Below are 21,913 nucleotides of genomic sequence, written 5' to 3'. Positions count from 1 at the left end.
CGGGGGAAGTGCTGGGCACAGGGCGCGGGGCGGGGGGAAGTGCTGGGCACAGGGCGCGGGGCGGGGGGAAGTGCTGGGCACAGGGGCGCGGGGCGGGGGGAAGTGCTGGGCACAGGGCGCGGGGCGGGGGGAAGTGCTGGGCACAGGGCACAGGGCGCGGGGGAAGTGCTGGGCACAGGGCACAGGGCGGGGGGAAGTGCTGGGCACAGGGCGCGGGGGACGTGCTGGGCACAGGGCGCGGGGGAAGTGCTGGGCACAGGGCGCGGGGGAAGTGCTGGGCACAGGGCACAGGGCGGGGGACGTGCCGGCCACAGGCGCGGGGGACGTGCTGGGCACAGGGCGGGGGACGTGCTGGGCACAGGGCGGGGGACGTGCCGGCCACAGGCGCGGGGGACGTGCTGGGCACAGGGCGCAGGGCGGGGGACGTGCTGGGCACAGGGCGGGGGAAGTGCTGGGCACAGGGCACAGGGCGGGGGACGTGCTGGGCACAGGGCGCAGGGCGGGGGGAAGTGCTGGGCACAGGGCGCAGGGCGGGGGACGTGCTGGGCCGCACCTGCAGCCGGAGGCACCTCCCCTGAGAGCGGAGCCTCAGGGGAGCCTCGGATCCCGGGGAGCAGACAGGCCCCCCGGGAAGTCAGCCCTCAGACCGCTCACAGGCTGCACAAGGCCCGCCCGCCCCGAGGCTGGCTGTGACCCTCACAGAGCCCCTCCTCTCCCAGGAGCCCAGGCGCCAGGGGTCACCGAGTCTGAGGGGCTCCCTTATCAGCGACGGCAACAGGTGTTGGGGCCAAACCAAGGAAAATGCTCTGAAAACGGCGGAAAACAGATCAATCCACGGATGCAAATGAGCCCCAAACAGCCTGCTGTCCTCTTCACACACAGAAACAGAGCCAGCCGCAGCCTGCTCCGGAGCGCCTGGGGGAGGGGAGGCCGAGGGCGGGAGTGGGGAGGGGGACAGGGGAGGAAAGAGAGCGTCCCCGTGGGCACTCAGCACACCTGAGCTCCAGGGGAACTAGAGTCAGATGGCCACTACTTAACGCTTTAAGCAAGCAGGCCAGCTTGGCCGGTGTGGCTCAGTGGTGAGCGTTGACCTATGAACCAGGAGGTCATGGTTCGATTTTGGTCAGGGCACAGGCCCAGGTTTCGGACTCAATCCCCAGTGTGGGGCGTGCAGGAGGCGGCTGATCAATGACTCTCTCTCATCACTGATGTTTCTCTCTCCCTCTCCCTCTCCCTTCTTCTCTGAAATCAGTAAAAATATATTCAAGGAAATAAAGGCAAGAAGACCACAGCCGAAAACCTGTATAATCGTGCTGACCACCGATGTCACCCAGGACATTTAACAAAGAGATGCTAAAAAAAACAAAACAGTAAAGGAAAGAACAGCAGCGAGAAGACGACGTGTTAGATGTGTTCTGCACGCAGCAATGCTGAAACAGCCAAACAGAGGAGCAATAACAGAAACCATAAAGGAAAACACCAGTGGGTTTGAGTACATAAAACCAAACACTCCGGGCTGCCGGAAAGTTATTCACAGAAATTAGGGCGCCGAGCAAGGGGAAAGCACACTCGTCACCGATGACAGGAACCCGGGGCCGCGGTGGGGGGCGGGGGGCGTGGACAGACACGGCGGAGGCTGGTGGCCCGGGAGAACGCCCGAAGCCTGGAACCGGGCAGGGCGGCCCCGGGACCCGCGAGTGAGGACCATCCACGTCCTCCGGGTGGGGCGCAGAGTGTCCGCAAACTCCAGCAGGAGCCATTCCTGCTCCTTCAGAGGTTTCCACCAGGCTGGGCCTGCCTGTGTCTGGTGCCCCCACGGCTCCTGGGTATGGTGCCAGGAAGGCCCAGCAGGACGCTGAGGCAGCGCCCCAGAGGAGGCGATGGAGGGGCGCTGACACAGGTGTGTGTGCTGGGGGTGGGGGTGGGGGTAAGACGGCGGAAGGAGCGGGAGAAGGGGAGACAGCAGGTCCAACAGGGCCCAGACTGGGCACCCAGGGCCTGTGAGCGCGGGGGGCGCAGGGTGGAGCCGCCTTGTTGCCGAGTGCAAAGCCAGACCGAGGCACGTCTGGAGCCGCGGTGCCTGGACCGCCCCAAGGCCGGCGTCCGTTCGAACATCGGGCGCCTGCGTGGCCCCCACAAAGGGATGGAGGACGGGCGGCAGAGAGCCAGGAGGGAGCGCGGGGCGGGTGTCGCTGCGCGGGAGGTGGGCGAGGGGAGAGGAAGGGCACCGGACGCGGGGACGCGGGGCGCACGCAGCCCCCGAGGACACAGGCAGAGGAGCGCCCCATCGCCGTGGGCTCGACGCACAGATCGGCCCAAGGGGAGGCCTAGCGCTCATTTCAGGGTTCGTCCCGGGGACAACACCGAACCAGAACCTGCTCAGGGCAGGTGCATGCCCCCCCCCCCCCCCGCCCCAGCCCAGATCCAGCTCACCGCCCCCGCCATTCCTCCGCCTCCGCCCCTCCCCTCGCCCACAGCCGGGTTTGCGGGCGGCGCCATGAGGCACGGTGCGGCTGAGCAGCACGGGGTGAGGGACAGAGGCCCGCGGGGGGACCGTACTCACTGTTCTCCGACAGCTCCACCACGTAGCGCAGCACCGCGCTGTTGCCGTCGAAGGGGCGCACCCAGCTCAGCAGCACCGTGCGGCTGTGCACGGCGTCCAGGCGGGCCAGCAGGTTCTGCGGGGGGTGCGGCAGCTCGCTGGGGCGGGCAGAGAGGAGAGAACAGTCAGACCGGAGCCGGGCCGCCCGCAGTCCGGGGCGCCTGCTGAGAGGGAGGCCCTGACGCACACCCAACACTACACGCACGCCTCCCGCCTCGGAAACCCGCCCGCACACGCATGCACACGCACTCAGGGCGGCTCGCTCTCCAAGCCCCCCTGCCCCAGCCACGACTGCCACCTGGATCGGGCGGGAGGCGCCACTCCCACACAGGACAGCATCAAACATGTGACTTACAACCGGAGGCTGTGCGAGAGGCAGCCAGCCTGACCCTCGGGGAAAGGACCTAACACGGTCCCACAGGGGAGTTTTCAGCCGACACGCCCGCCCTTTCTCCGAGGACCTGGGGCCGGGGACTGACCGCGCGTCCTGCGCCCTCTCTCCCGCCGCCCGCGGGGCCTGGGAGAAGCGCGGAGAGGGGAGGCGTGGGGACAGGGCCGCACCCTCGGGAGAGGAACCCACGGCGAGGGGTAAAGGGGAGCAGGTGGCTCCGCAGACACCGGGGAGGTGGGCATGGGATTCGCGGCCAGGCTTCCGTGCAGGGCGCGGCTCTCCCACGCGCTCTGCCGCCTTCCACGGGGAGCTACGTGCCCCCCGCCCTGAACCCCACGTCTCCTGAGGCTGGAGAGGGCCGCCTGGTGGCCCAGGGATGCCCCGGAGGGCGGACGCCCAGTGCGACCTGTGACCCCCTCAGGCATCAGTTCCTGCCGAGCCCCACGGTCAGCGCCGTGACTGCACCGGCCACGGGATTTGGAAAGGGCACTTGGTATCCTCTGGGGTTACTGGGCCGCCTGTGAGCGCCGCGCCCTGAGGAACAGCTCTGCCCAAGGCACCGTCTGCCGACAGGCGTTCCGCCGGGGATGTGAGGTTCCTGAGCACAATCCAGAAGCGGCGTGGGCGTGGGCCTGGGCGCTGGCTTCTTTTTTTTGGTGTGAGTGAGCTTTCAGTTAAAAAAGCACTGCTGGCCGGCTGGTGCGGCTCAGTGGTTGAGCATTGACCTATGAACCAGGAGGACAGGGTTCGATTCCTGGTCAGGGCACAGGGAGAAGCAGCCTGGGTTGTGGGTGCCATCCCCAGTGTGAGGCGTGCAGGAGGCAGATGGTCAATGATTCTCTCTCATCATGGATGTTTCTCTCTCTCTCCCTCTCTCCTCCTCTCTGAAATCAATAAAAAATATTTTTTAAAAAGAGCTATTATTGCAATATTTCTATTTGAGTTCTCCAACAGCCAACCACCGGCTCTGGCGAAGGGCTTGCCAATACACCTTGGAAACCGACGGTTTCTGCACGTGACAGGCGTCGCTTATCTGGGGATTAGGCGCTGTGAGAGTCTCCATCAGCGCATCAATACCGATAACGGCCGTTTAATATATTTGAGTCCGATCCTGAGCAGAGCATCCGTCTGAGGGAGCAGATCACATCTCGGCTTCCGCCGCAGCCTCGAAGGGAGACAGACGGTGAGGGTGCCTCACGCGGGGACGAATGCCGAGCGGAGGGGCAGGGGGACGGGGCCAGGGATGAGTCAGGGGGTTACGGAGAGGAGTGGGGGGTCCCATCACGCCCCCTGCCCACAGTGCGGCCGGGACGGGCAACAGCAAACAGCCGGGAGGCTGGCGACCACGTGTACGGAGAGAAAGCGGAGAGCGGCTGGCAGGGCGGGGTCTGGGAAGCACTTTTCTACAAAGGCCCCGCGGCCACGTGGCCAAACCACCTTCCTCCGCCTCCCTGAGGATGAAGGTGGCAGGCGATGGCTCTGGAGGCACGGCCCCGGCTGCTCCCGGCTCCGGCTTTGCCACCGGTTTATTGTGAAACCTCCTGCCTCCGTCTTCACGGCCCAAAACGGGGCTTCCCTGTGCCCGTCACAGGGGTGAGTCTCTGATCTGACTGGGCCTTAATGGTGGGCGATGAGCCGACCACAGAGGCTCGGAGCCGGGCCCTCGGGCGCTGGGCACGGCTCTGCGGTCCGGAGTCACCCAGCCGCTCCGAGGAGACACACCCGGGCAGGCCGGAGTGTCACCCTGACCCTTGACCCTGTGATGTGGATTTACCGGACGCGTCTCAGGACCGTCCGGATTGCAGAGCCTGTCCTGTGGGAGGGGAGGAGGCAGGCCCTCCTTTGAGTCCTCCCCGTGGCCCCCCATCTGCAGACCCCCCCCCCCCCATCCCATCGGTGTGGTGCTGCCCAGCCCTGGCCTGTCCTGGCACCGGGCACAGCAGCAGACTGCTGGTCACAGGGCCGAACACAGCGAACCCAGCAGGTGAGAGGAGCCTCCCGTGGGGTGGCGGGGCTGCCGAGGAGCGTGGTGACGTGAGCGGGCGGGGAGGCAGGGAGGGCGGGGGGCTGCTGTGGGTCCGCCCTGGGCCCGGCTCCACAGACACTGGTCATTCCTTCCTCACAGCAGCGCCCGAGGAGCAGGATGGCCGCCCAGTTTCCGGCTCAGGAAACCGAGGCTGAGAATCGGGGAACGTGCCCCACGACCCGCCCTGAGCTAGGGGAGCGGAGGCCCCTGCCAGCTGGGCTGCGGAGGCCCCGGTGCAGGGTGTGAGGCCTGCCCGGCTCTCCGGGGAGGGCGGCGGGAGCGGCTGCCCGCAGGCCGGAGAGCCCGCGCCCGCCCTCCCTTGAACTTCAGTGGCGCGGAGGCGGAGGCGGCCGGGCGGGGGGTGGGAGGGAGGCGGAGGCGGCCGGGCGGGGGGTGGGAGGGAGGCGGAGGCGGCCGGGCGGGGAGGCGGCTGGGCGGGGGGTGGGGGTGGTGGTGGTGGGGGTGGGAGGGAGGCGGGAGGGAGGGGGGCGGGCGGGGGCCCTCCTGGGCTGCAGTGCCTCTCGGGCGCCTGCGCTGGGAGGCCTCCCTCTCCTGCGCCGTCGGCGTGAATCACGGAAGCCGCTGTGCTCCATTGGGAAGGCTGAGCACCGAGCCCGCCATCATGAGCCGTGATTACTGCCACCCCCGCGGGCGTCGGGGAGTCAGGCCTGTGCGGGTCGCAGACGCCGCCATGACCCGCGGCCCCCCATCCGTCCCGACCGGAGCAGCCGTGACGCTAACGGCCGTTCGCGGGCGTCCTCAGACAGCCCAGCCGCTGCCGCCGGGTCGCATCGCAGACGGGCAATGCTTCTCCGGCTCCCGCACAGGAGCCATTATTTTAGACTCGGCAGCGTCGGCTGGAAAATGTATTTTGCTTCAAGGAGATCAGAGGCGCGAAGAGCTGGGGAGACACGTAAATCACAGCGCGCAGTCCGCGGAGCAGAGAGGAGGAGGCGCGTGTCAGAGGCGTGCAGGGGGGCCCCGGGACGGACGTGAGGGTCCTCAGAGAGACGCCAATGTGGTCATTTAAACGCCTGCCACGTGGGCTGTGGCTGAAGGGGGATGCGGGCCGGAGCGGGATGGGGAGGCACGGGTGCCGGGGCTCACGGGGCTGAGCCTGCGTTAGCTCCGGGAGCCAGGGAGTGGGCAGAGCGGATGAAGGGTGTGAGTGAAATCGGGAGACAGGTCACCAACGGCCAGTAATGCACAGCCATTCATTCATGCACCCAACCGACCACTGGCCTCTACTGAGTGTGTGCAGGGCACAGACACCCCCGGACTCCGCCAGGTACTGCCAGGTACCCCCTGACACCACCAAGCACCACCAAAGCCAGGCACCCCCAGACACAGCCAGGCACCCCGGACACAGCCGGGCATCCCGGACACAGCCGGGCACCCCCGGACACAGCCGGGCACCCCCGGACACTGCCGGGCATCCCCGGACACAGCCGGGCACCCCGGACACAGCCGGGCACCCTGGACACAGGCGGGCACCCCCGGACACAGGCGGGCACCCCCGGGCACCCCCGGACACAGCCGGGCATCCCGGACACAGCCGGGCCCTGCACAGCCTCACCCCCTCACCCCCTCACCCTCTCACCCCCCCACCCCGGGCCCCGCACAGCCTTACCCCCTCACCCCGGGCCCCACACAGCCTCACCCCCTCACCCCGGGCCCTGCACAGCCTCACCCCCTCACCCGGGCCCCGCACAGCCTCACCCCCTCACCCCGGGCCCCGCACAGCCTCACCCCCTCACCCGGGCCCCGCACAGCCTCACCTGTCCCTGCAGCAGGGCCAGTAGGGCTGCGGTCACTCATGCACCCCAGTGTCTGCGCTCAAGCCTGTCTATCACTGATAGTCCCTCGGCCTGCTCCCGGATCCACAGACCAATGAGGCTGGGCCTGTGTCGCTGCTCAGGCTCTGGTCCGGGGAGTGAGCTGTCTAGACCAGCGGTCGGCAAACTGCGGCTCCCGAGCCACAGGCGGCTCTTTGGCCTCTGGAGGTGGCTCAGCGTTAGAACCACTTCTCCAAAACAGACTCGCCCAGGCGGAAAGCCGACGTCTGCGCGTGGGCCCCCACGTTTCCGCCCGCGCGTGGTGTCTGGTGGAAGAGCCACATTCAAGGGGCCAGAGAGCCGCATGTAGCTCGCCAGCCGCGGTTTGCCGACCACTGGGCTGGAGGAGCCTGGCTGGGTGGGGGAGTCCAGCAGGCAAGCCTCTCCCACTGCCTTTCCGGGGCCGCCTGGCCGCTCCCAGGGACACGGGGGGGGGTCCGGAGCCGGCTGCTGGGCCCCCGAACCCCCGCCTCCCGCCTGCCCCCGCTCTGCTTCTTCCCGGCTGGGTCACTCCGTACGCATGAGCTCGGGGACGCCCGCGAGGACAGCGTTTCTACAGCTGAGCCAAGTGAGGGCCGCCTCCTGCCAGGAGCAGAGTCCCGCAGGAGAGAGGGGGCGGGCGGGCCATCGCAGTCCGGCCCTGAGGCGCTCAGGGGAAGTGCCGCCCGCCCGCCCGGAGGCCGCGCTGCCGAGACAGGAGCCCTGCCGGCCGCCGCCAGGCCAGGCCAGGTCCGCTCCCCGCTCCGGGGAGGCCCTCCCTCGCCTCCTGGGAGCTCCGAGGGCGCTGGGCGGGAAGCGGCCGTGGTACTCAGTGCCCCGGCAGACGGCCTCGCCGGGCAGAGCCGCTGGGGGGCAGGGTGCGGGGCCAGTGAGCACCCCTCAGCGAGCCCTCCGGAACCAGGCGGAGCCCTGAGGACGCCCTGAGAGCCTGAGGCCCGGCCATGGCCCCTGGCGGAGGCCACAGAGGCGGCACCGGTGAGGGCAGCGGCGGGTGGGCCTCCGGAGCCGCCTCGGAGTCGGAGCCGGTGGGGGACTCGGTACTCACATCACCTCCAGCCGGGCCGTCCGTGCGTCGCTGCCGCCCTCGGAGGTGACCTCGCAGGTGTAGTCTCCGATGTCGCCCGACCACGTCTGGCTGATGAGCAGGGAGCCGTCCTGCTCCACCAGGACCCGTGAGCTGCTGGGCGGCGCCAGGACCACGTTGTCCTTCCTCCAGACGTAGCTGCGCCAAGCACAGGGCCCGGTCAGAGGGCGGGGCTGGCGCTGGCCGCTGCGCCCACCGGGCCCTGACCTCCCAGTCTGAGCTCCAGCGGGACGGACGGCACCCCAACTCCTTCAGACCGCCCCGGGCCTCTCCCCGCCCTGCCCGTCACCCCGACAGCCTGTGGAGCCCCCTTCCCTGCGCGGCCCCCCTCTGCGCCCACAAAGGGCACTGCCGAGGCCGGGTGGCCGCCGCCCCCTAGGGATGCGCCAGGCGGAGGGTGACAGGGATCTGTGTGGCTAACGGTGGAGCCGCAGGGCGCCGTGACCTGCCTGAAACCCACGTCCCCGAATCCTCCCTGTGGCCTCCGCCTCCCTCCCGGCCACGGGGCGCGAACCCCCGTGTGGAGGGCGTGGGGCGGAGGAGCTACCGGAGCGCCACGCGGGGGTCGTGCGTGGCCCCGCAGCGCAGCGTGGCCGTGGTCCCCTTGATCACCACGCGGTCCTCGGGCGGCGCGACGATGGACGTGCGGTCTGAAAAGTCACAGCTCAGTCACAGGCGGGCCCTCCTCCCTCCGGGCAACGCACCGGGCGCCGGACTCAAACCAGGTGTCCCCTCGTCCCGGCAGCCGCCTGTCCGGGGCCTGACCGCCTCCCGCAGCGGGAGCCAGGCCTCCGCCCTCCCGGCCAGCCGAGGCTCCGCCCTCCCCGGGCAGCCGAGGCTCCGCCCTCCCCGGGCAGCCAGGCTCCGCCCTCCGGGCCACCCGAGGCTCCGCCCTCCCGGCCAGCCGAGGCTCCGCCCTCCCCGGGCAGCCGAGGCTCCGCCCTCCCGGCCACCCGAGGCTCCGCCCTCCCGGCCAGCCGAGGCTCCGCCCTCCCGGCCACCCGAGGCTCCGCCCTCCCGGCCAGCCGAGGCTCCGCCCTCCAGGCCACCCGAGGCTCCGCCCTCCGGGCCACCCGAGGCTCCGCCCTCCCGGACACCCGAGGCTCCGCCCTCCCCGGCCAGCCGAGGCTCCGCCCTCCCCGGCCAGCCGAGGCTCCGCCCTCCCCGGCCAGCCGAGGCTCCGCCCTCCCCGGCCAGCCGAGGCTCCGCCCTCCCGGCCAGCCGAGGCTCCGCCCTCCCGGCCACCCGAGGCTCCGCCCTCCCGGACACCCGAGGCTCCGCCCTCCCGGCCACCCGAGGCGGGGAGACCGGGCTGAGGCAGGAGACGGGGCTGAGGCGGGGAGACGGGCTGAGGCGGGAGACGGGCTGAGGCGGGGAGACGGGGCTGAGGCGGGGAGACGGGCTGAGGCGGGGAGACGGGCTGAGGCGGGCCCACGGGGCTGGGTGCTTACTCCACACGGTGAGCGTGGCAGACGCGTTGAGGGCCCCCTCCGAGTTGGCCGCGTAGCAGGTGTAGGTGCCGGCGTCCTGGATGGAGACGGGGCTGATCTGCAGGCCCCCCGACTCCAGCAGCAGGAACCGGGGGATCCGCACAGAGCCGCTGGCCAGCACGTGGCCGCCTGGAGAGCGGAGAGGGCGGGCCGTCAGGACCAGGCTCAGAAAGGCCGCGCTCAGGCCACAGCCCAGGGGCACGTCCGGAGGTGCCGGAGCGAAGGGGCTTTTACGCACAGACCGGACCACAGCGGGTCCTCGGGCGCTGGTCACCCTCCCTGCCACCGAGATGTGGACCGTCTGCCGTGTCCCCGGGGGACTGCCTGAGCCCTGTCCACGTTTGTGCACATTGGAAATGCTCTCATGCGCCAGGACACACCCCCCCCCCCCAATGCAGCCGGAGGAAGCCGGTGGCAGACAGAGGGCCCGCCCTTCACCTCTGGCCTCCCTGACCCCGCCAGCGGTGCCCTGCCCCTGGCTTGGCGGGTCCGTGGGGATCCCCACCGCCTACCTCTCCTCCAGGTGATGGCGGGCCTGGGCGCCCCAGACACCTCGCACCTCAGCGTGGCCGTCATGCCGTCCGTGACCGTGGTGTCCGCCGGGAGCTGGGTGAAGGCTGGTGCGACATCTGGTGAGGAGTGACAGGGACGGGCTGGGGCGGTCCCCGGAGGGACTGTCCACCCGGCCTTCCGCAGGGCCGGGCGCTGGGGGACTGGCTGGACCCTCGAGGGCGCCCGCTCCTGTCCCCTCCCCCGGGGCTGCCCCCGGACCCGCCTCTGCACACGGTCCCCGGGCAGGGGACATGGCCGGCGGGACACTCATGCTCAGACGAACACACCAATATCGATCGTGCGGCACTGTATTTTCATCCCCTTAGAGGTTTTAATTTGAAAAAAGCCCCCTTTGCTACACCCTACACTCACAAATCATAATCACTTCTCTGTTCGCTCTCCAGTTGCCACGGCAACCACCGTATGTAGCACGTTCATTTAAATTTCCAATCTGATCTTTGCAAGAACCCTGTGAATTGGGCTGGGTTGGTTCCGTTTTGATAACAACACCGAGGCTGAGAAATTAAGTAGAACTTCCCACGTCTCTCAATAGAGAAAAGGTGCACCCCCACAACCCAGGGGCGGAATGCAGCCCTGTGCCTGCTTTTGTCAATAAAACTTTATTGAAACACCCACCCGCTCTGTGCTGTCTGTGCTGCTTTTATCAATAAAGCTTTATTGGAACATGGCCACGCCCACCTGCTCTGTGCTGTCTGTGTTGCTTTTGTCAATAGAACTTTATTGGATCATAGCAATACCCACCCACTCTGTGCTATTTGTGCTGCTTTTATCAATAAAGCTTTATTGGAACACGGCCACGCCCACCTGCTCTGCGCTGTCTGTGCTGCTGTCCTGCTCCAGCAGAGCTGATCGCTGTGGCTGTGACCATGCCCCTCCAAGCTGAACCGACTTTCCGTCTGCCGCTTTAGAAAGAGTGCCAGTCCGGCCCGCCCCGCCCTGGCCCACACTGCCAGGCCTGCTTTAAATAATCCTAATGCATCAAACTCGTTTCCGGCTCCGCGCCCGCTGTTATTTCTACTGTCTGAGGGATTTTAGTTTCCTACGATCCAGACTGGACGATAAACTCCACTCCTGGGTACAGCCCAGCGTCAGTCTTAGGTTCTGTCCTCCTCTGTGGGCCCCACCAGGCGGCACACACCGGGCGGCACACCCCGGGCGGCACACACCGGGCGGGACACACCGGGCGGCACACACCGGCACTGACCGCTTCCCCCCAAGGCTCTCCCCGGGGAGATCAGCTTTCCCCTCTGAAGGGCAAACATGCCCGGGGAGAAACCAGAGCCGGACGGAATCCTCCTCCGACTGCAGACAGTGTCACAGCTGGGGGGGCATCACAGCCGGGGGGCATCACAGCGGGGGCGTCACAGCGGGGGGATTAAGGGGTGAAGCACAGACAGGGAAACCTCCCTGTCATCCAGCTTTCCCAGGGCCCATATGCCCGTCAGCGGGTAAAGAGGAAGCTCACCGAAGAGCTGTAATCGCTCCATAAAACCACAACCGAGAATAATATTTAAAAAGGGGAAAATTATCTCAAGGAAAAGAGCAGGAAGGAGCTGCTTACTCAACGTGCAGAAAAGCGGGTTTCCTGCCTCCTGGTGCAGGGGCCCCGCTACCTGCTGAGGAGCAGGGCACCCCCGCCCCCCGCCACAGCCGTGCGAGGGGCTTGGGTGCTGGGGCACCTGGGCACCACGCCCGCCATCGCCCCGAGGGGCCGAGGGGGTGACCTCTCTGAGCGCCACGCGGGCCCTGGTGGCGGTACTCACTGGTGACGTCCAGGTAGGTGGCGGTCTGCACCTCGCCGCCTTCGTTGCTGGCAAAGCACTGGAAGATGCCGGAGTCGCGGGGCCGCAGCCGCTCGATGCGCAGGCCGCCGGGCAGCAGCCGGTAGCGCGGGTCCCGGAGCTGGGCCAGCGGCACGGCGTCCTTGTACCACCGCAGCCTGGGCAGCGGCGCCCCTGGTGGGGGCAAGAGCCGGCGTCACAAGTGAAATCTCAGAAATCTCTTACAGGAGGAAGGAACAGCAGCATTAAAAAAAATACATTTTATTGGTTTTTCACAGAGAGGAAGGGAGAGGGATAGAGAGTTAGAAACATCGATGAGAGAGAAACATCGACCAGCTGCCTCCTGCACACCCCCTACCGGGGATGTGCCTACCACAACCAGGGTACATGCCCTTGACCGGAATCGAACCTGGGACCATGGAGTCCGCAGGCCGACGCTCTGTCCCTGAGCCAAACCGGTTTCGGCCAGGAACAGCAGCATTTCATTTAAAATACATTTTTATTGACTTCAGAGAGGAAGGGAGAGGGGGAGAAACATCAGCGATGAGAGAGAATCACGGACCGGCTGCCTCCTGCACGCCCCCCACAGGGATCCAGCCCGCAACCTGGGCCTGTGCCCTGACCGGGAATCGAACTGTGCCCTCCTGGTTTCTAGGTTGGCTTTCTGCCACTGAGCCACGCCGGCTGGGCAGGAACGGCCGTGTTTTAACAGGCACTTCAGCTGACCCTCTTCTCACCTGACATGAAGCAATGGACCCAGCGCGGCATCGGGGGAGGGAGGGACCCTTCCCAGGCCCCGCGCTGCACCCAGAGAGGCTGCCAGAGGGCACCCTGAGCCCGAGACCACAGCCCGGAACGGGGCGGTGCCTCCTAGGAAAAGCGCGGGAGCAGCGGGGCCATTCCCACACCTCGCGGCCTGTGCCTCGGTTTCCCTCGCTGTACGCGTGGCTTAGAGAAAGCGCGGGGCACCCTCAGGTCCCTCGACTTCAGACGCTGGGATAAAAGACGCCTCCTCCTCATAAATAAAGCTAACCTCGTGGAATACTTCAAGATGATGTGTCCTCGGATCCTGTGCTTTCCTTAATTATGTTTCCTGTCACTTTTTATTAAACCAGGAAATTAAAAAGGATCCACGTCAAGGTAAGAGCATAACGACGCGTGTAAAACCTCATCACGGCGGTTCCGGAGGCAGCTCTGCCGAGCGGAGCCGGCCTCAGGATGAAAGCACGCGGTGGTTCCACGCCGGCCACGCCACTGGGGGACCCGCTCCCGTGTCTGCGCCTGCCCTTCCCACGCCCTCCCCACGGAGCCGGGCCAGGAGCCTCCCCGTCAGGGGCAGCGCTTCCGAAGGTCACTCACTGGGAGATGGCGGGGGCACGGAGGGGCGGGGGGGGGGCTTCTCGTCTGGGGCAGTTTCAGGTCAAAAGCAGGGTCTTACCCCACACACTGCAGACGCCAACTGCATGGTTTCCCTCTCAGAGCCATCCCTGACAGAGCTGGGTTTGCTCCAGAGGGACAGTGCGACCACCGCATGGGACGATCCGCGTTCCTCTTCGCCTCCCCTCCCGGCTCAGGGGGCGGGGCGGAGGGACAGGAGCGGGCAGGGCCCTGCTGCCGGCCTCGGGCTCCCGCAGGCTCGGCAGGACCGGCTGCCGCACACCCAGTGACGGAGGAGGGGCTGCGCCGACCCTCCGGGCCCTCGGCACTGCGCCCAGGGACGCCCCATCCTCCTCAGAAACGAGAACACGTGTGGGTCCACGTCCCGGTTCAGCTCTCGCACAGCCAGGGTCCTAGCAGAGCCCTCGCCCTGGAGCTCACGGATTCGGGTTGCATCCCGCCTCCATGTGGCCCCGGGGGTCACCTGCCTGGTGGGTAATGACGACCCCTTCGCGCCAGACGCTGGCCAAGGTTTTAAGGAGGCAGCGCACCGCGTCGCCTAGGCCCCGAGTACGGGCCCTGTCCACGTGGACAGCGAGGTGACCATCTCCCTGGCGACTTACAGAGGCCTGGGAACGCCCCTCCCAGTCCCAGGGGGAAAACGGCTCCTAAGGGGGCCGGACAGCAACGTGAGAAGGTCCCCCTCGTTTGCTGACCGCCCCCAGCACCGACGCAGCCTCTGCCAGCGCAGTGCCCAGCGTGCCCGGCTCGGTCAGCGGGCTCCCTGCCTGCGGGTGGGAATGCGGCAGCGAGGCCGGTAGTCCCGGCTGACTCACAGGAACAGGCGGCCCCGAGCGGAGACGGCGGACACACAGAGATGTGCTGTCCGGAGGGTCTACACATCTGTCTCCAGAGCCCGAGCTGCAGGTCCGCATCGCTGTGGATGGGAGGGAGCTTCCTGCCCGCGGGAGCGGGAGCAGGAGCACAGCCCACAGCAGGCGCCTCTGCTTCCTGTGTCAACAGTCCCTTCCCCGCTCTGCCGGTGAGGGGGCAGGTCACACACCTCCCCAGGTCAAACACCTCCCCAAGGCCAACTACTTCCCAAGGTCAACTACTTCCCAAGGTCAAACACCCCCCAAGGTCAACTACTTCCCAAGGTCAAACACCTCCCCAGGTCAAACACCCCCCCAAGGCCAACTACTTCCCAAGGTCAAACACCTCCCCAGGTCAAACACCCCCCCAAGGCCAACTACTTCCCAAGGTCAAACACCTCCCCAGGTCAAACACCTCCCCAGGTCAAACACCCCCCCAAGGCCAACTACTTCCCAAGGTCAAACACCTCCCCAGGTCAAACACCCCCCCAAGGCCAACTACTTCCCAAGGTCAAGCACCTTCCAGATCAAACACCTCCCCAAGGTCAACTACTTCCCAAGGTCAAACACCCCCCAAGGTCAACTACTTCCCAAGGTCAAACACCTCCCCAAAGTCAACTACTTCCCAAGGTCAAACACCTCCCCAGGTCACACACCTCCCCAGGGTCAAACACCTTCCCAAGGTCAACTACTTCCCAAGGTCAAACACCTCCCCAGGTCAGACACCTCCCCAGGGTCAAACACCCCCCCAAGGCCAACTACTTCCCAAGGTCAAACACTTCCCAAGGTCAACTACTTCCCAAGGTCAAACACCTCCCCAGGTCAAACACCCCCCAAGGTCAACTACTTCCCAAGGTCAAACACCTCCCCAAAGTCAACTACTTCCCAAGGTCAAACACCTCCCCAGGTCACACACCTCCCCAGGGTCAAACACCTTCCCAAGGTCAACTACTTCCCAAGGTCAAACACCTTCCAGATCAAACACCTCCCCGATCAAACACCTCCCCAGGGTCAAACACCTGTCCAAAGTCAAACACCTTCCAGGGTCAAACACATCACCAAAGTCAAACACCTTCCCAAGGTCAATTACTTCCCCAGGATCAAACACTGTCCCAAGGTCAAAAACCTTCCCAGATCAAGCATATTCCCAAGGTCACACACCTCCCCAGGGCCACACACCTCCCCGGGCCACATGCACAGCACGTGGGTCCTGCACAGCCCCTGTTTCTGTCATTGCGCTCAATGTGTCCCTCTGACGACTGCGCCCTGGAGAATGCAGGCCCCCCCCACATCACGGCCGCCCAGCAGCCCCCACACTCACCCATGGCTTCACACGCCATGTCCACGGTCTCCTCCACGGGCACCACAATCCGGCTCGCGGGCTCCGCAGTGAGGTACGGCGGCTCTTTAGACAAAAGACACAGGAGCTGCTCAGCAAGGCGGGACGCTTGTTAAAAACTGTTTGTCGGCCGTGTGGCTTAGTGACGGGGCGTCTGCCTATGAACCGGCAGGTCAGGGTCTGATTCCCGGTCAGGGCACCTGCCCGGGGTGCAGGCTCCAGCCCCAGTGTGGGGCGTGCAGGAGGCAGCCGATCAGTGATTCTCTCTCATCATGGACGTTGCTGTCTCTCGCTCTCCCTTCCGCTCTGAAATCAATAAAAGAACATTTAAAAAATGCATTAAAGCACTGTTTTTGAAAACTTCATCCGTTACCAGTGAGCGCACACACTCTGAGTGCGGTGAGCGGGGGCCAGAGGCGATTTACGGTCTCAGGTCTGAGGCGGCAAATTACCACTCAGGGCAGCGGCTACTCTTCAGCTCGTGGCCTTGAATCATGCACCGTCCTAATCCCGGCTTCAGCGGACTGTCCCGAGGGGCTCATAAAGGCGGATTTACGGCCAGTGTTTCACAGGCCGGTTTGCTCCCGTTTCTAATCTAAACACAGCTCCCAGGATGCCGGGTCCGCGCCAGGCTCGGCCGGCGCCAGGGGACAGGGCGGCCTGGTAGCACACTCTCTCAGGTCTCAGCGGCTCTCCTCCAAAACACAGATTTACCGCTCCAGCGGACGGCGAGTAACAGCTGAGAGCACGGAGAGGGGGCCTGGCATCCATCTTCGGCGGCGAGCTCTTCGCCACTCGCGTATCTCTGGATACTGCGCTGACCTATTCAACCAAAACTACACAGAAACCCACCAGAAGCAGTGGGTGCACCAAACAATGAATTTCCGTGGAGAGTCCATTGCAATTTTTTTCCTGTTTATTCCGCAGAAACGCGGCCGCCGCCCGGCCCCGCGCGTGGAGTGTGCGGAGGCAGCGATCTCATTATCCTGACGACAAAGGCCCCGGCGAGCCGGCTCCGGCGATAATGAATGCTGGGGCGCCGGCCGCAGGTCGTCCTCGCCGTGACTGCAGCGTGCCGAAGGGGACACACAGCCTGGCGGCCCCTCCGAGCGGGCAGAGCTAACGGAGGATCAGGAGGCACAAAACGTGGCGTTTTAAAGAGACGATGACGGAGAGAAGGCCACGTTTCCTTGGGGGGCAGGTAGGTATCCATCTTGCAATTCCCCGGCTCATTTGAGCGGACAGCCTGCGCCTGGCGGGAGAGGGCCCGAACTCTGCTCGGTGTGTGTGTGCCCCTGCGGACCCCGGGCACCAGGTCCGCCCAGACACATGACCAGCCTGCTCCGGCTCGTCGGTGCCACGCCGTCTCCTCCTCCTTCAGTGGCCGCTGCCGCTCATGCTGCCCGAGGCACGCAGGTGCTGCCCACGCCCCTGCCCGCTGCCCTGTGACGGCAGGGTGAGTGGGGGTCAACATCTGCCTGGTAATTAGTCCTCCTTTCCTGAGGAAACACAGCGGCTGAGTGGGGCGCGGTCCCGGCAGCTGCAGGAGACGGGGAGCAGGCACAGCCTCCTCCCCGCTGCCCTCAGACCGGCCGCTCGGCCAGCCGTGGGGCCGTGACGCCCCGATGCCCGGAGCAGGCCTGCCCGGCCGTCTCCGCGCTGGGCCTCGCACTTAGTTTCACGCAGTGTCATCGCCTGTGGAGGTGTGGGTGTCGCTCTTCGGTAAGCACCTTCCCAGGTCTCGGCCCCGGGCCTGGCCCATCTCCATCGCCGTCTTCCCTGGGGCTACCTGCGGGGACGCGGGGCAGGGCCCGCACCGGGCGGGGCCCTTGGCTCCATCGCGGAGCAGTGGCTCCGGAGGAGGAAATGGGTCCCTGCGCCTGGGCGTGTCCACAGACCCCCGGCCCCAGGGGGGAGGCGATACCCGGGGCCGGACGCTCAGTGGGCGGCGCCCACAGGTCCCGCGTGAGGGAGGGCCTGGCTCGGGTCCCGCTCACACACCGGCGCCAGGGGCCCGGGCCCTGGGACTGTGCGTGAAGCAGCAGGCGGCCGCACCCAGGCCCCTCAGGCCCTTACCTGTGGCTGAGGATGCACCCAGGGCCGGTGGGAGGAAGGCTCCCTCACCACTGGGCTCAGCTGGGTTGGGGTCATGAGGGTTACTGTGATGGGGAGGAGGGTCACTGTGATGGGGAGGAGGGTCACTGTGATGGGGAGGAGGGTTATGTGATGGGGAGGAGGGTCACTGTGATGGGGAGGAGGGTTATGTGATGGGGAGGAGGGTTGATGGGGAGGAGGGTTACTGTGATGGGGAGGAGGGTCACTGTGATGGGGAGGAGGGTTACTGTGATGGGGAGGAGGGTCACTGTGATGGGGAGGAGGGTTACTGTGATGGGGAGGAGGGTTATGTGATGCGGAGGAAGGTTATGTGATGGGGAGGAGGGTTACTGTGATGGGGAGGAGGGTTACTGTGATGGGGAGGAGGGTCACTGTGATGGGGAGGAGGGTTATGTGATGGGGAGGAGGGTTACTGTGATGGGGAGGAGGGTTACTGTGATGGGGAGGAGGGTTACTGTGATGGGGAGGAGGGTTACTGTGATGGGAGGAGGGTCACTGTGATGGGGAGGAGGGTTATGTGATGGGGAGGAGGGTTGATGGGGAGGAGGGTTACTGTGATGGGAGGAGGGTTGATGGGGAGGAGGGTTACTGTAATAGGGAGGAGGGTTATGTAATGGGGAGGAGGGTTTCTGTGATGGGAGGAGGGTCGATGGGGAGGAGGGTTACTGTAATAGGGAGGAGGGTTATGTAATGGGGAGGAGGGTTTCTGTGATGGGAGGAGGGTTGATGGGGAGGAGGGTCACCGTGATGGGGAGGAGGGTCACTGTGATGGAGAGGAGGGCTGATGGGGAGGAGGGTCACTGTGATGGGGAGGAGGGTTGATGGGGAGGAGGGTTGATGGGGAGGAGGGTCACCATGATGGGGAGGAGGGTTACTGTTATGGGAGGAGGGTTGATAGGGAGGAGGGTTACTGTGATGGGGAGGAGGGTCACCATGATGGGGAGGAGGGTCACTGTGATAGAGAGGAGGGCTGATGGGGAGGAGGGTCACTGTGATGGGGAGGAGGGTCACCGTGATGGGGAGGAGGGTTATGTGATGGGGAGGAGGGTTATGTGATGGGGAGGAGGGTTATGTGATGGGGAGGAGGGTCGATGGGGAGGAGGGTTACTGTAATAGGGAGGAGGGTTATGTAATGGGGAGGAGGGTTTCTGTGATGGGAGGAGGGTTGATGGGGAGGAGGGTCACCGTGATGGGGAGGAGGGTCACTGTGATGGAGAGGAGGGCTGATGGGAGGAGGGTCACTGTGATGGGGAGGAGGGTTGATGGGGAGGAGGGTCACTGTGATGGGAGGAGGGTTGATGGGGAGGAGGGTTTCTGTGATGGGAGGAGGGCTGATGGGGAGGAGGGTCACTGTGATGGGGAGGAGGGTTGATGGGGAGGAGGGATTACCTGTGATGAAGAGGAAGGCCTTGGCTCGGGCGGGCTCAGCCGTGCTCCCGGCCAGTGCTGCCTCGCAGACGTACTCGCCGGTGTCGGCAGACGTGGGGGTGCTGATGGCCAGGCGCCTCCCGAAGCTGCGGAGCCCGTCGCTGAGGGCCACCCCGTTCCTGCTCCAGCGCACTCGCAGCTGCTCCAGGGGCCTGGGGGAGCAGGGCGTCGTGAGGGGCGGTGATGTGGGAGGGCGGACGCGGCTGGTCCGGCCGGAGCGGACAGGCCGTCCTGCGGGGCCGCGGGGGGCACGGGAACCGGTCCGGACGCCCCGCTCCCTCATGCTCCGCTCGGGCTGGGGAGCGGGCCGCAGTGCGGCAGCAGCGCCCAGAGGCTAACGGCCCGTCTGCTCGGGGAGGAGGCGGAGGTGGAAGCTGCTAGGGCTCCGCCACGGGGGCTGTGACCACGGGGGGCTGTGGCCACGGGGGGCTGTGGCCACGGGGGCTGTGGCCACGGGGGCTGTGGCCACGGGCGCTGTGACCACGGGGCTGTGACCACGGGGGGCTGTGGCCATGGGTGCTGTGACCACGGGGGGCTGTGGCCACGGGGGCTGTGGCCTTGGAACTCGGTCCTGGAGCGAGGACGCCTGGGGCTGGAGAGGGCGGCCTCCCTCCTCAGCCAGCCCCCGAGGAGCCCTCCGGGCCCCGCTCCAGAGAAGGACGCTCTGTGACCAGAGGCCACCCTGGCTGCCCCCCGCCCCCAGCTGTGCTCACAGCCAGCGGAGCTGGCACCCGGCGAGGGTCTGGGCGCCGCCCCTGCGGTGAGGGCCGGTGGCCGGCACGTACCTGGCGTTGGCCACGCACTCCAGGGTGGCCTCGCTGGCCCCGGCCGGCACGCTGCGGTTGCCGGGGGCGACCACGATGGCGGGGGCCGTGGCGTCGGGCGCAGCGCCGTCCCCTGTGACGACAAAGCACAGGCCGCGGGCTCCTGAGCACCCCCTGAGCACCTCCGGTGGGCGCCCCCGCGGAGGCCCCAGCCCGTGACCTCACCCCCGGCCTGAGGGGCCGCGGGGCCGGGCTCCGGCCCTGGAGCTTCCCCGAAGCCGCTGCTTCACGCGCCTCCCACTCGTCACGGCTTTGCCTCTGGAGCCACCGAGTCCGCCCTCTGCTTTCCAGTCTGCTCCTCCACAACCCGTCCGCGCCGGGCACCCCGCCAGGCGCCGTCAGCAGAGCGCCCTGCACAGCCGGACGGAGCGTCCGCCGGTCACTCGGCCCACCCCCGCCCCGGAGCGCCCCGAACCACCTCCGACCCAGAGCGCCCCGAACCACCCCCTCGAACCCCCCAAACCACCCCCGACCCGGAGCGCCCCGAACCACCCCCCTCGAACCCCCCAAACCACCCCCCCCGGAGCGCCCCAAACCACCCCCGACCCGGAGCGCCCCGAACCACCCCCCTCGAACCCCCCCCAACCCCTCCCCCCTCCGGAGCGCCCCGAACCACCCCCCTCGAACCCCCCAAACCACCCCCGACCCGGAGCGCCCCAAACCACCCCCCTCGAACCCCCCCGAACCACCCCCCCCGGAGCACCCCAAACCACCCCCGCCCCGGAGCGCCCCGAACCACCCCCCTCGAACCCCCAAACCACCCCCCCCGGAGCGCCCCAAACCACCCCCGACCCGGAGCACCCCGAACCACCCCCCTCAAACCCCCCCAACCCCTCCCCCCGGAGCACCCCGAACCACCCCCCTCGAATCCCCCCAAACCACCCCCCCTGAGCGCCCCAAACCACCCCCGACCCGGAGCGCCCCGAACCACCCCCCTCAAACCCCCCTAACCCCTCCCCCCGGAGCGCCCCGAACCACCCCTCTTGAACCCCCCCAACCACCCCCGCCCCAGAGCGCCCCGAACCACCCCCCTCGAACCCTCCCAACCCCTTCCCCCCCCGGAGCGCCCCAAACCACTCCCACTCCGGAGGCGCCCCGAACCACCCCCCACCGAACCCCTCCCAACCCCCCCTCCCGGAGCGCCCCGACTGCCCCTGTGAGCGGCTGGTCCCTCCTGACCGGAAGAGAGGGCACAGTTTGCCACTGTCCTCGGTAACATCCACATTTAGTGCTCCCGGCCGCTGACGGCTGTGTGTTTAGGGAAATGAAGGCGGAGCCACATTTCTGGGACGGGAATGGCAATGTGAGGGCGGAGGCCGGAGCCTGGGAATCGAACGCCCGGAGAGGACTGCGAGCGAGAGCTTTCCGCTAGGGCTTAGAGGGCAGCACCCGCACCGGCGGGGCAGCGGTGGGCAGCGGGCACACCAGGGCGCCCGCTGCGGGGCTGCTGGAGCAGCAGATGCGTTCTGTAAAGGTCTCTGCGCCGAGCACAGGGGCGTGACGCTGTGTCTCAGGTGCCTCCCTGGGGTGGGGCCTCCGGGGACGGGCGGGGACGGCGGCGCAGGCTTCCAGGACGTGCCATCGGCGCAGTGGCGATGGGGCGAGGACAGAGCTGCACGCCGGCCCGTTAGGTGCTGCCGCCACCTGTGAGCGGCCGCGGAGGAGCCCTGAGCGGAGCTGTGTCTGCAGTGGCTGCGATGTGCGGTGCGGAGAGCGGGGAGCGGAGGGGCCGAGGCGGCGCTGACCGCTGCTCCGCACTGCCGGGGGGCTGGTCCCCTGGCCGCTCAGCCCCGAAGGCACGCTGACCCTGAGGGACGGGCCCACGGCCAGTGCCATTCTGCAGGGACATGTGGCACACAGGAGTGGCGATCGGAGACAAGGCCCCCGGGACTGCTCGGAGCGGTCGCTGCTCTGTGCACCACGCCCCAATCCGAGTGCGGGCTCAGGGCCTCCCTGTGGGAGGAGGCTGCAGGGAGGACGCCGAGCAGCCGAGAGGAGCAGGCCCTTCGTCCCGCTGGCCCGGATTTACGGCCCCGGATTTACGGCCCCGGGTTTACGCGCCTCCACAGATCTCCCCGATGGCGCCGTTCCCACCCATTTTCCGCAATAACCAGCCACTCCCACCGCCTCTGCTCACTCCACGTCACACAGCGTCCAGACTCCACAGGCCACGGGA

At 66.9% G+C, this 21,913-nt stretch overlaps 1 protein-coding gene across 1 annotated transcript in view; it reads right to left on the bottom strand.

Moving 5' to 3' along the window:
• SDK1 (sidekick cell adhesion molecule 1) overlaps positions 1-21,913 on the bottom strand; it is a 435,892-nt gene that overhangs the window by 62,525 nt on the left and 351,454 nt on the right. The window contains 9 exon segments of the mRNA XM_036424227.2: positions 2,564-2,700; positions 7,900-8,076; positions 8,486-8,588; positions 9,390-9,557; positions 9,941-10,057; positions 11,765-11,956; positions 15,353-15,436; positions 18,875-19,065; positions 19,699-19,810. Of these exon segments, the coding sequence (XP_036280120.2) occupies positions 2,564-2,700; positions 7,900-8,076; positions 8,486-8,588; positions 9,390-9,557; positions 9,941-10,057; positions 11,765-11,956; positions 15,353-15,436; positions 18,875-19,065; positions 19,699-19,810 (1,281 nt within the window).

This window comes from Pipistrellus kuhlii, unplaced genomic scaffold (genome assembly GCF_014108245.1).
Source record: "Pipistrellus kuhlii isolate mPipKuh1 unplaced genomic scaffold, mPipKuh1.p scaffold_m20_p_8, whole genome shotgun sequence".
In the NCBI taxonomy this organism is placed as follows: domain Eukaryota; kingdom Metazoa; phylum Chordata; class Mammalia; order Chiroptera; family Vespertilionidae; genus Pipistrellus; species Pipistrellus kuhlii.
The sequence above is the reverse complement of the archived record's forward strand: the minus strand, read 5'-3'. Positions and strand labels throughout refer to the sequence as shown.